Source organism: Molossus molossus, unplaced genomic scaffold, assembly GCF_014108415.1.
Source record: "Molossus molossus isolate mMolMol1 unplaced genomic scaffold, mMolMol1.p scaffold_m16_p_2, whole genome shotgun sequence".
Taxonomy (NCBI): Eukaryota; Metazoa; Chordata; class Mammalia; order Chiroptera; family Molossidae; genus Molossus; species Molossus molossus.
The window spans coordinates 19,356,134-19,369,753 of NW_023425355.1; the positions used below are offsets into that span (position 1 = coordinate 19,356,134).

Here is a 13,620-nt window from a genome sequence, read left to right on the forward strand (position 1 = left end):
GCCCGATCCCCAGTGGGGGGCATGCAGGAGGAAGCCAGTCGATGTTCTTTCTCATCGATGTTTCCATATCTCTCTTCCTCTCCCTTCCTCTCTCTCTAAAATCAATAAAGAAAAAAAAAATTTAACATAATTTAGTCATGATGCACAATAATATGTCCACAGAATTTTTTTTAAAAAAACATCATAACATTTTATCAAGCATATCAGTTTTAATTCTTTCAAAGTATTTCAGATAGATATTAAACAAAATTTATTCTCCAGTGTTATCCATTGGATTAATTCGGGTTGCTGAGGTAGTTCAGAGGTTTTTATGAAATGCCAGGCCTGAATCACTATTTTCGGCAAATACTACTTTTAAATGAGAAAAAATGACTTTTCTTAGAGAATATTGTAACAGAACCAGTGTAAGGTTGTCACCAGTATCGTTTGGCTGAGGCCCTGATAACCTGATGATGTAGTGTGTGGTACACTTGTTGATTAATCAGAAATGCTAGCCCTGCCTGGTTTGGCTCAGGGTTGGAGCATCGGCCTGCGGATCAGAGAGTCTGGGTTGGGTTCCGTATAGGGGCATGTACCAAAAAAAGAAAAAAAAATGCTATAACAAATGGAAGATACTTCTCATTGCTTAATGGTTCTTGGTATCACAAGCTATGTGTTGATATGAGTAGGGTTTTGAAATACAAAAAAATATCTGTTTAATTATGGAGAGTTGTTTAGTTGTGTGAGAATTTTGCTTATTTTTTTATTTTTTTCTAAATGCAATCCTAGATTGCTAATATGAAGAATTTGTTCAATATAAAAGCTGTTCTTTGTTAAGCTAGGCAACTTATTTATTTTAGACTTTAGGAATATAGGAAGAAAATCCTGGGAAGTGTAATAATTGAAACTAAAATATGATCATGAAACCATGGATTAATTAAAGGTCTGGGGTAAAATAAACATATTTTATTTTATTTTATTTATTTTATTTTATTTTATTTTATTTTATTTTTTATCCTCACCTGAGAACATTTTTGCATTTATCTTTACATAGAGCGGGTGAAAGAGAGAGAGAGAAACATTGATGTGAGAGAGATACATCAAGTGGTCACCACCCACATTACCCCAACCGGGGCTGGGGACAAACTGCAACCAAGGTACGTGCCCTTAGCGGGAATTGAACCTGGGACTCTAGTATGCAGGCTGACCCTCTAACCACTGAGCCAAACCAGCCAGGGCTAAACATAATTTATTAACATACAGTGTATGTATATTTGTAGCTATAAGGTAGCCAACGCTCACATTTTCATAGTAAACCTTTCAACCCTATTGATTTTCAGACATTTGCCTACCTCTATAGGTATCAGATTATCATTTGGGTGAGGATGACTTCTCTGAATTAGTTTCCAACAAATCCCAGAGTATATTGGAGAGATGCCAGGTGAAAATAAGATTACTCGTCCGGCCAGTGTGGCTCAGTGGTTGAGCGTCAACCCATGCACTAAAAGGTCGCAGGTTCGATTCTTGGTCAAGACAGATGCCCAGGTGGTGGGCCAGATCCCCAGTGAGGGGCATGCGGGAGGCAGCCAATCAATGTTCTCTCTCATCAATGTTTCTATCTTTCTCTCTCTCATTTCCTCTCTATGTAAAATCAATAAAGGAAAAAAATTAAAAAAAGAAAATAGGACTACTCTAATATGACATTTGTTTCTAATGTATCCTTTAACTGCTCTGGCTAGTTTACTTACGAAGAATTTATGTGCATGTATGCATAATCCATGGACACCGATAATAGTGCAGTGAAGGCCTGGTGGAGGACAGGAGCAGGGTGGAGAGTGTCAATGGAGAGAAAGGGGGGACATCTGTAATACTTCCAACAATAAAGGTAAATTTTTTAAAAAAAGATTGAAGCTCTCAATTTGCAACAGAGTATCTTAAAAAATAATAGTAAAACTTTGTCACACAAAACTCTCAAATAAAAAATGAAAATCCAGCCCCAGCTGGGTGGCTCAGCCTGTGTACCAAAAAGGTTATGGGTTCGATTACCGAGGAGGTTACATGCATGGGTTGCAGGTTAGATCCCTGGTTGGGAGAGTGCAGAAGACTACTGGTGGGTGTTTCTCTCACACTGATGTTTCTCATCTCTCTCAAATCAATATAAAAAATATATCCTTGGGTGAGGATTAAAAAAATAAAATAATCCCTGGCCGGTTTGGTTCAGTGGTTAGAGCGTCAGCCTGAGGACCATAGAGTCTCAGGTTCGATTTCGTTCAAGGGCACTTACCTCGGTTGCAGTTCAGTTCCCGGCCCTGGTTGGGGTCGTGTGGGAGACAGCCACTCCATGTGTCTCTCTCACGTTGATGTTTTTCTCTCTCTCCCTCCCACTCTGTCTGAAAAAAATAAAATAAAATAGTTAAAATCTGGGCTGAATGTTTCAAATACCTTCACTCTGCACATGGACCACATTAAACCAAACCCTGGCCTGTCAACCTACTAGGCAAGTCCTATAATTTCCAGATATTGGCTTGAGAAGACAAAATGAGGAATTATTCAGGAAAGCTGCATTTTTTGGTGAAATGAATGTATCAATTACAACCTGATATTCCCCTAAAACACAACACTCAAAATCTTCTGGGGTACAATTGGGAAGCTAGTGAAAGAGCAAGAGAGATATCAAAGCAAATTTACAGCATCTTATTCATTTTCATGGGAGTTCAGCTTTTATCATTAATCAAATGACCTGAATAAGACCTCTATCACATGAAATTTGTTATCAGAGATTAACACATACATTAAATGGAACAGTTTGACTGGAAATTTCTGTATAATGAACACTCAATCCAACTTTGGAATAGCACCAAGGAAAACTTGTATAACATATGCATTTGTCCTCAAATTGATAAAGGTTGGAGGGTGATAGGGACCATCACCTGAGCACATTTAATCACATATATGAATTTGACATCTGAATATTGAAAGACTGGGATTTGCACCTCTATTTCTTGAAATACATATTATATATCAGCCAATTAAATAAATATGAGTTAATAGATGGTTCTCAAAAGCAAGTGAAAGATCACATAAGAGTAAGAATTTAGAATGAAGGAAAAGATTGTCCAAATGAATTTGTATAACCTCATAAGAGCACATTTTTCTCTCTGAGACAAAGCATATGAATTATACTCTAACAGGAATCTTCATTTCATTGTGCTAAAAATACATTTCAATATACTGCCATTTTCCTCACTCCATAACAACTGCAGATGGTAACAGTTCTTTTAAGTGATTTTCAAGGAGAGATACTGGGACAGTCTTCTCTGCAATATATTCTTTGTGAATAGGTTTTTTTTTTTAAAATTTATCCTGCTGTATATTCCATATTTCCAGTATACTTGATTGATATGAATTAAAATCATAACTTTAATTCAAGTTGCCTTTTCAGTATGATAAAATGGTCAACTATATGACTACATCACATTTTCCCTACAGAAGACTACGGTGATATCCACAGGGTATTTTGTTGATGCGTGAGAATAATATGTTTCCCTAGGAAAAAAATATTCATTTTTGTCAAAGTTAAATGTTATTAATGAGTTACAGAAACCCTCAGAGAATGTTGTTTTAAGTGTAATTAATTTTAACTCCACTGATTCACAATGCACGCTATTTTGAACTTGTACTGAGTTAATCTGTGCTTGTCTCATACTATCTCTCTGGGAAATAGTTTGTTAAGTTAATTAAATGATCTTAGTAATATTAAGGGAGACCGTACAGTCCACTAACAAAAATATTCTTTAAAAAATATTTTAGCAGGACTCATTTAAACAGAAACTTTCAGAATATCAATTACACTTCTGTTTTTGTGCATTTATTTAATATTGATTCACTAGTAGTTAGTGAATATTGATGTACTTAGACATGCAACAAAGAAGTGTATTATAAAACTTTTAACAAATAAAACTAGGATTTTCTTCCAAGGTATCCTGAATTATTGAGATTAAAAGATTTAGATTTTATAAATTGTACACATGCACACACATATTGTGGACAATATTTTGTACACAAAACTGTGTATAAGAATTACATTCTGTTATTTAGGTTCTCTGTCCATTTTTAATTTGGATTGTTTTTTGGTGTTGAGTTGTATGAATTATTTATAATTTTGGATATTAATCTCTTATGGGATATATCATTGGTGAATATATTTTCCCACTTCAGTAGGTTTTCTTTCTGTTTTGTTGATTATATATATATATATATATATATATATAATTTATTTAATTTTTTGTTGTACAAAATCTTTTTAGTTTAATGTAGTCCCATTTGTTTATTTTTCCTTTTGTTTCCCTTGCCTGAGGAGATATGTCAGAAAAAGTATGGCTATAAGAAATGATCGAGATTTTACTGCCTGTGCTTTCTTATAGGAGTTTTATGGTGTTGAGTCTTACATTTAAATTTGTAATCTATTTTGAGTTAATTCTTATATATGATTTAAAAAGGTGGTCTTGTTTAATTTTTTTTTGCATGTATATGTCCAATTTTTCCAACACCATTTATTGAACAGAGTCTTTACTCCATTGTCTATTCTTCCCTCCTTTGTCAAATATTAATTTACCTTAAAGGTTTGGTTGTATTCCTAGGCTCTCTATTCTATTCCTTTTATCTATGTGGATGTTTTTTATGTCAGTACCAGGCTTTTTCTATTACTACAGCCTAGTAGTATAGTTTGCTATCAGGTAGTATAATACCTCCAAATTTGTTTTTCTTTCTCACGACTGCTGGAACTCTTCAGGGTCTTTTGTGGTTCCATATACATTTTAGGATTATTTGTCCTAGTTCTGTAAAAAACATCATTACTATTTTGATAGGAATTGCATTGAATCTATAGATTAGGTAGAAGTGACATTTTGATTATGTTAATTCTTTCTATCCATGAGCATCATATATTCTTTCATTTATTATAATTTCTTTACTTCTTTTCTTTAGAGTCTTATAATTTTACAAGCACAGGTCTTTTACCTTTGTGGTTAAATTTATTCCCAGAAATTTTTTGATAAAATTTGTAAATCGGGTTGTTTTCTTAATTTCCCTTTCTGTTAGTCCATTATTGGTTTATAAAATGCAACTAATTTATGAATATTTATTTTGTATCTTGCTACTTTACTGAATTCATTTATCAGTTCTAGTAGCTTTTTGGTGGAATCTTCACATTTCTTTGATGACAGTTTTACTTCTTCCTCTCCTATTTGGTTGCCTTTTATTTCTCATTCTTGTCTGATTGCTGTGACTACGATTCCTAGTACTATGTTGCATAAGAGTGGTAAAGGCAGAGAATCCTGTCTTGTTCCCAATCTTAAGGAAAATGCTGAAGTAATTTTGATAAGTTAAGATCACAAGTCCTAGAAATCAATAAGAGAATAACATATACCTGCATGGTATGCACACACACACACACACACACACACACACATTATATGCACATATAGTGCAAAAATTATTAAAAATTACAGTATTAGACTAGAAAGTATTCACCTAGTGCTAAATAAGCTATAAAGGAAGACAAAAAATACATGATACGCATAGAAAACAAAAAGTAAGCCCGGCCGGTGTGACTCAGTTGTTGAGCATTGATCCATGCACGGAGAGGTCACTGGTTTAATTCCCTGTCAGGGAACATGCCCAGGTTGTGGGCCAGATCCCCAACTGGGGGCATGCAGGAGGCTGCCAATCGATGTTTCTATCTCTCTCTCCCTCTCCCTTCTCTCTCTGAAAATAAATAAAGAAAAAAAATCTAAAAAAAAAGCAAAATGGTACATTTAAATCCATTATATCAATAATAATATTTTAAATGAATGGATTAAAAATACAAAATAAAGCAGATATTGTCAGACTGAGAAAAAATTTCAAATGTATACCTATAGGATTTGGATCTTGGATTCAAAGATACAAATAGATTGAATATATAGTTCTGTGAAGTGTGTCATTAGTATTTTTATGGGGATTGCATTAAATCTATAGATTGCTTTGGGTAGTATGGACTTTTTAATGATGTTCATTCTTCCAATCCATGAACAAGGAATGTGCTTCTAATTTTTTATATCTTCCTCTATTTCTTTTTCAAATGACCTGTAGTTTTCTGCAAATACGTCCTTTATTTCTTTGTTAAGTTTATTCCTAGGTATCTTAATTATTTTTCTGTGATGGTAAATGGGATTTTTTTTTTAGTTTCTCTTTCTGTGAGTTCATCATTGGTGTATAAGAATGCCATCGATTTCTTGAGGTTAATTTTGTATGCTGCTACTTTGCCAAATTCATTTATTAAGTCTAGTAAAATTTTGATGGAGTCTTTGGAGTTTTCTACGTATAGTATCATGTGATCTGCGAATAATGACAGTTTCCCATTTGGATCCCTTTTATTTTTTCTTCATGTCTGATAGCTGTGGCTAATACTTCCAGTACTATGTTAAATAAGAATGGCGAAAGTTGGCATCCTTGCCTTGTTCCTGTTCTTAAGGGAAATACTTTTAGTTTTTGTCCATTGAGTATGATGTTGGCTGTAGGACTTTCATATATGGCCTTTATTATGTTGAGATATGATCCCTCTATTCCCAGATTGCTGAGTGTTTTTATCAAAAATGGGTGCTGGATTTTGTCAAATGCTTTTTCAGCGTCTATTGATATGATCATATGATTTTTATCTTTCATTTTGTTTATGTGATGTATCACATTTATTGATTTGGGAAAAGTGTACCAGCCTTGCATTCCTGAGATGAATCCCACTTGGTCATGGTGGATAATGTTTTTGATGTATTGCTGGATCTGATTTGCTAGTATTTTGTTCAGGATTTTGGCATCTGTGTTCATCAGGGATATTGGCCTGTAGTTTTCTTTCTTTGTAAAGTCTTTTTCTGGTTTTGGAATTAGAATTATGCTGGCCTCATAAAACAAGTTTAGAAGACTTCCTTCTTCTTGAATTTTTTGAAATAGTTTGAGGAGAATGGATATTAGTTCTTCTTTGAATGTTTGGTAAAATTCCCCCGTGAAGCCGTCCAGGCCTGGGCTTTTGTTTGCTGGGAGAGTCTTGATTACATCTTCAATTTCTTTTGTTGTTATTGGTCTGTTCAAGTTTTCTATCTCTTTCTGGTTCTGTTTTGGGAGACTATGTGTTTCTAGACATTTGTCCATTTCTCTTAGATTGTCAAATTTGTGGAAAAGTTCTATCATGCAAGCAGAAACCATTATAAAGTTAAAGTGACTACACTAGTATAAGACATATATAAATAAAAACAATTAAATTAAAAATGGTAGTAGAGGTAAAGGGTGACCTTTTGTTATGATAATGAGGCCAACAATTCAGGAAGACATAAATATTATAAACACATATTGATCTAACAAGTGTTCCAAAAATCATGAAACAAAAACTGAAAGAATTGAAGTGAGACATAGACAATGCAACAATAACGTTTGGGAAAGTCAATGTTCTACTTTCTATACTAGATAGAACAACTAGGCAAGAGACCAATAAGGAAATAGAAGACATGAGCAGTATTCTAAACCAGCTAGACTTAACAGACATCTGTAGAATACTTCATCAAACAAAAGCAGAATACACATTCTTTTCAAGTGCACATGCAACATTCTACAAGATGGACTGTATGTAAGGCTATAATACAAGCCTCAATAAATTGAAAGAATTGTACTCATACAGAGTATATTCCCTGGACACAGTGGAATAAAATTAGAAATGAATAACAGGAGGAAGAAACCACAAGAGTAATTAGAAAATACTTTAATGATGAAATATTCAGTGTTTTCCCCTAAGATCAAAAGCAAGACATAAGGTATTTACTTTCACCACTCTCCTTAAAAATTATACTGGAGGCTTTATCCAGGTTAATTAGACAAGAAAAGATATAAAATATATCCATATTGCAAAGAAAAGAGTAAAATTAACTCTGTATGCAGATATCATCTTATATAGAGACAATTCTAAGAAATGCACTAAAACCTTATTACAACTAATTAAGAAGCTTAGCAATATTGAGAGCTATGAGATCAATATGTAAAATCAGCCAGGCTGGTATAGCTCAGTGGTTGATCATTGACCCATGCACCAAGAGGTCACCAGTTCGATTCCCGTTCAGGGCACATGCCCAGGTTGTGGGCCTGATCCCCGGGGGCGGGGGTCATGCAGGAGGCAGCCAGTCAATGTTCTCTCTCATCAATGTTTCTATCTCTCTCTCCCTCTCCCTTCCTCTCTTTAAAAAATCAATACAGTAGACCCAGACACATGGAAGTAGGGCACAGACTGACATACCTCAGAAGAGGGGATGGGGGGTGGGGGGGTGGGAAGAGATAAACCACAGAACTTATATGCATGTATGCATGACCAATGGACATGGACAACTAAGCCGGGGACAGGGTGGAGGGGGGTAGGGTGGGGGGTGCCAATGGGGTAAAAAGGTAAAATATCTGTACCAAAAAAATAAATAAAAATTCATAAATAAATAAATAAAAAATCAATAAAGAAAAAATATATATGTAAAATCAAGAGTATTTCACACTTTAGCAGTAAACAATGTCTCCCCAAATTAAGAAAACAATCCAATTTATAACAGAATAAAATGTAATGACAGAGGAACAAATTTAGCAAAAGAAGTGCACGGTTGTATTCAGGAAATTCTGAAATACTTTTGAAAGAACTTAAAGATCACAGATCTATCTATATACGTGGAAACACATCCCATGTTCAAAGACCAGGAGATTTAATATTGTTAAAGTTCAATACTTTATAAGTTGATCTTCAGATTCAACACAATCCCTATCAAAATCCAAGCTGAATTTTTGCAGAAAGTGAGTCAAGGGATTGAGTCCTCCATGCACTGCTGGTGGTGATGTCAAGTTCTGAACCTAATTTGGAAAATGATTCGGCAGTTCCTCAAAAGTTAAACATAGAGTTGCCTTATTACCTAGCAACTCCATACCTAGCTATATTCCCACAAGAGATGAATAATTGTGTCTAGACAAATATGTTTACAATAATCTTTATAACAGTATTATTTATGAGAGCCAAAAAGTGGAAACAACTGAAATGTCCCCCAACTGACAATTGGTTAAAAAAAATGTCTTATATGTATAGAAATTATAAGCTGGGGCAATAAAAAATAATTGAAATACTAGTATATACTGCAATATAAATGAACCTTAAAAACATTTTGCTAAATGAAACAAGCCCATCACAAAAGACTCCAGTTGAAGGATTTCATTTATATTGTATATTTAGATTTGGCCAGTCTATAAAAGAAAATGGTAGATTAATGGTCACTGAGTTTGGGGGAAATGTGTTGAGACTGCCAATGTATTAAAGATTTATTTTGATGTTGATGATAGCTGCACAAGTTTATGAATATAATAAAAACTATTAAATTGTTCACTTTAAATGGGTGAATTATATCTCAATAAAGCTGTTAAAAACAATGTATATACATCATATCTTCTTTCAGTGAAAATGACTTTATATCAATTTCCTTATCATAAATAGGCAAGTGACTCAGTGTTGAAACTATAAGGGGTTATTTTGTTGTGAAATTTCAGGCCGCCAGGTCAATTGCTTTTATGATGACCAGGAAAGTAAATTTTGCTTTAAAATGTAGTTACATGTGCATTCACATAATTCCATACATACTTTATAATTCAGTATCACTCAAAATACATAAAACTCTACCTTGCCAACTGCATAGAAATATAGGATATTTTACATTTTAATCTCATCAGGACATTAAAAAATACATTAATTGATTTTAGAGAGAGTGGAAGGGAGAGAGAGAGAGAGAGATAGAAATATCGATGAGAGAGAACATCAATTGGCTGCCTCCTGCATGCCCCCCGCTGGGGATCGGGCCCACAAGCTGGGCATGTGCCCTGACCGGGAATCGAACTCTTGGTGCATGGGTCGATGTTTAACCACTGAGCCACACTGGCCAGGCTCATCAGGACATTTTTTAAATGAAGAAAAGTAAATGGTTATCCAATAGAGATATTTAGTCTTAGTGAAAGTCAGTTCTTATACATCTTATTCTTTAGCTGTAAGTGCAATAGGATAATGATAGTACTTGGATTCTATATCTTTTGGAAGATTAATAGGATCAGGAATTTATATTTTCAATTTTTGGATTATGTCTTCTTAGAGAATTAAACCTTTTTATCATGACGCAGTGTCCTTCATTGTAGCTAATAATATTCATTATTCTAAAGTTATTTTTTATGTCGATATAGCTATTCTATTTTCATTTTGCTAGTCTTTGTATGGTGTGCTTATTGATATTTGATATCTATTGGCATTTGAAAACTTCATAAAAACCTTATAAAGTACTTTTGGAAAGTGTTCAAGTTTAATGCTAAGTACTTTATATCTGTTGTTTATTATATTGCTAAACTGATTTGTCCTGATTTCAGAAAATGAGAAATACAGAAATCAATGATCTTTGAGATAATTGTAGCTGTATTTCATTCTTGAAACAAAAAGTCATTTTAGAGTTCAATACACTATGTTTTCAAATTAATCTAATTTATTCTTTCGTTTATGCTCAAGTTCATTAATTAGATTCTTAACCAAATGGTTAGCTATAATTGGTTAGTTCATTATATGTTTCTATGACTGGTGTTCCCATTCATTTTACTTATGTCCTTACTCTGTTTAGTTAGGAGCCATCTATCAACTGACTTTCACTATTGAGCTATGATCAGAGTTTTCATTTATAGTCACAAACACAATTAAAAATGTCTACATTCAGAGACTCAGTCAGAGTATCCTAATTATGCAAATGAGACCCCATCCACCCACTGCTGGTTATTTCTGTTTCTCTAGGATTTTTTTCTTGACAAATCAAGAACCAATTGTTAAAGTATTGGAAGTCTCTAATGTGTTTATTTATATGGAGATTTATATATTTTTTTTCCTGTAACAATAAGATTTATACTAAGCAGCTCATCAAATGATACCTTTGTAATATAAACGTTATCATTTGTTTCCCTCCCTAACAGCTGCAGAAATAACTGTTCAACCGACTGTGGAAGAGGCCTCTGATAACTGCACTCAAGAATGTCTCATCTTGGGCCACTCTGATGCCTGCTGGATGCCAGCTTCTCTGACTCACGCCAGCCCTTCACACGCACAGGCCTCCGCTCTGTGCCACAGCCCACCTCTGACACCTGCCTCTTCTCGCCGCCGCCGCAGCCCTCCGGTGACACAGACCATTGCTCTCTGCCACAGTCCTCCGGTGACCCAGGCTGTCGCACTGTGCCATAGCCCTCCACCAATACAGGTCTCTGCTCTCCACCACAGTCCGCCTCTAGCTCAGGCTACCGCTCTGCGCCATAGCCCCCCACCTGCGCAGGCTCCAGCGGTCAGCTTCAGCCCTCCCCTGGCACAGGCCACTGCGATCCACCACAGCCCTGCACAGCCCCCCATTACCCTGCAGCAGGGCTGGGGGGAAGGGGCTGGACCTGAAGGACTGCTGTGTCTCGATCAGGGAGTGCAAGGGAGTGCAAGGTCTCAGTTTTACACTATGTCTGAAAGACTTCATCCTAGTGATGACGCAATTAAAGTCATCCCCTTGAAAACCTTCACTCCAGGCCAGAAGGCCAGACCCTCCCGGGGTGATTCTCCCACTATGGAAGAACATCCCTTATAAAGAAAGCTCCAATGGCTCATTCACATTTTTCAACAGAATGTATATAATCAAAACTGAAGATCCAATTTCAGTGAATAGTCCAAATTGTTAGGTTTGTAAATAGCTATGTAAATAGAAACAGATACCAGAATAAACTCGAGCTAGACCCTTAGTCAAAAGCTAAAAAGACATGTCTAATTGGTTTAATTTAGAATGTACATTGAAAAAGAAAACAAATTGAACAATTCACACCCTTTGTACAGAAAGGCTTATCATGATAGATATTAATATGTAATGTATAGTGTTTCTGATGCACTGTGATTTTTTTCATTTATTTTTTACCAAAATGTGCAATATTACTGATTTTTTTCCATTCTGATTTTTGTGGACCTAGTAGGTAGCAAATGGAAAACGAGCAACTATCTGATTTTCCAAGCATACCTTTAGTTTATCTCAACTTTTGTTCAGATAACATTAGAAGGTATAAGTAGGGTCATATTTTTGTCTGTCTTTCTATTTGATATTTGTTGTTGGTCTCTAGTTTTTTTGTTATTAGTGTTTGTACAAAAATGCACAGTAAGGAGTGTAAATATCTCTTATATTTTTGTCTCTGTCTTTTTTATGTTTTCTACCTTTATTTGAAGAATATATTGTTGATATAATTTGTATATACATTTTCAGTAAAGAATATATATACAGTGTACAGATAACCTATTCTCTACTCTTTAGTAGAGTTCGAGACAGTGAAGTGCAATAGCTGTGCCCAAATTAAGCAAGTATTTGCTAAAAGGGCCTCTTTCTATAAAAAATGTGTCTTTGTAATTTAGTGGAAAGTGCATCAGAAATCATATTATATCTGCCATTCTAAGCCTGTGTCCCATTATTAATTGGCTGTTTATCTTCTGAAATTTGTATATAACAGCCTAGAAAATCACAAGGACAGTGGATGCATTGGAGGCAAGTTTTATTGACAACTATGGCTGGAAACTGCTATTTTCTAAAGACGATCAGGAAGATTTATGTGTTGATAGGATAGCTGAATAGGCTGATACCAAAAGATGTTCAGTAAAAAAAAAAAGCAAATTAATATAACTGTAGATAAAACCACATAATAAACCTATACGACTAAGGGATTTTTTGTCATTCTAGCTCAACTTACTGAAGAAAACCACTGATAACAAGATGAGAGTCAGGAAGGAACTTTTCAAGAGATGTAATTATAAATCTACATGAAAGGTGTTACTGTATAACATTTTAAGGAGATGTGCAGAGGGAGAAATGAGGTTCATGATTGCTTCTTGGGGTAGATAAGAAATACCCCTATAACACACACACACACAAACACACACACACAACCCCCCCCCCAAAAAAAAATCTCATCTATGAAAACAAACTATGTTCTAAGCAAAGAATACAGTTGTATTCCTGGGGAACATTCGTTTCCTTCTGTTGTCTGTTTTTTCTTTTCTTTTTCTTTTTTTTGTCCTTCTAACTGGCCATGATCATCTATGTGCACATTTCACCAAATTTTCAGAAACAGCACCGACTTAATTTGCCTCCATAGCAAAACCAAGAAAACGTCTTGTTTCAGTATTACACTAAAACCAAGAGACAATTGATGTATTAATTGGGGGTGGGGGAAGTGACTATTTCTTGTTAATTAAATTAGATGTAGACTTTGTAATGTGTAACTTGAAGATATGTAATTTATGATTAAACTGTGTGTAAATGTTGTAATATAAACTGTGGTAAATGTATAATTTCCCTGGTGAAGGTTTCCACTGAATGTTGAGAAAGCTTCTCTTTTGCCCAGCAGATTACGTAGCGTTTTGAGAATATATTATTCCCATTGTGAAACTCTCAATCATATTTGATTTGGTGTGTAGAATAACTTCGGAACTTTTAATGACAAGAGGTTAATTAGTGACATTTCAAATTAGTTAGGACGATTCATATTTTTTTCTCTGGT

The 13,620-nt window shown here is 34.7% G+C and overlaps 1 protein-coding gene across 3 annotated transcripts in view; it reads left to right on the forward strand.

Moving 5' to 3' along the window:
• PCDH11X (protocadherin 11 X-linked) overlaps window positions 1-11,820 on the forward strand; it is a 770,886-nt gene extending 759,066 nt beyond the window's left edge. For 2 of the 3 annotated variants that reach the window (XM_036270518.1, XM_036270519.1), the window contains one exon: window positions 11,023-11,820. In XM_036270518.1, the coding sequence (XP_036126411.1) occupies window positions 11,023-11,672 (650 nt within the window). In that variant the 3' untranslated portion in view covers window positions 11,673-11,820. The remainder of the gene's footprint in view (window positions 1-11,022) is intronic. The other variant, XM_036270520.1, reaches the window with a different exon arrangement.
• The last annotated feature ends 1,800 nt before the right edge of the window (window positions 11,821-13,620 follow it).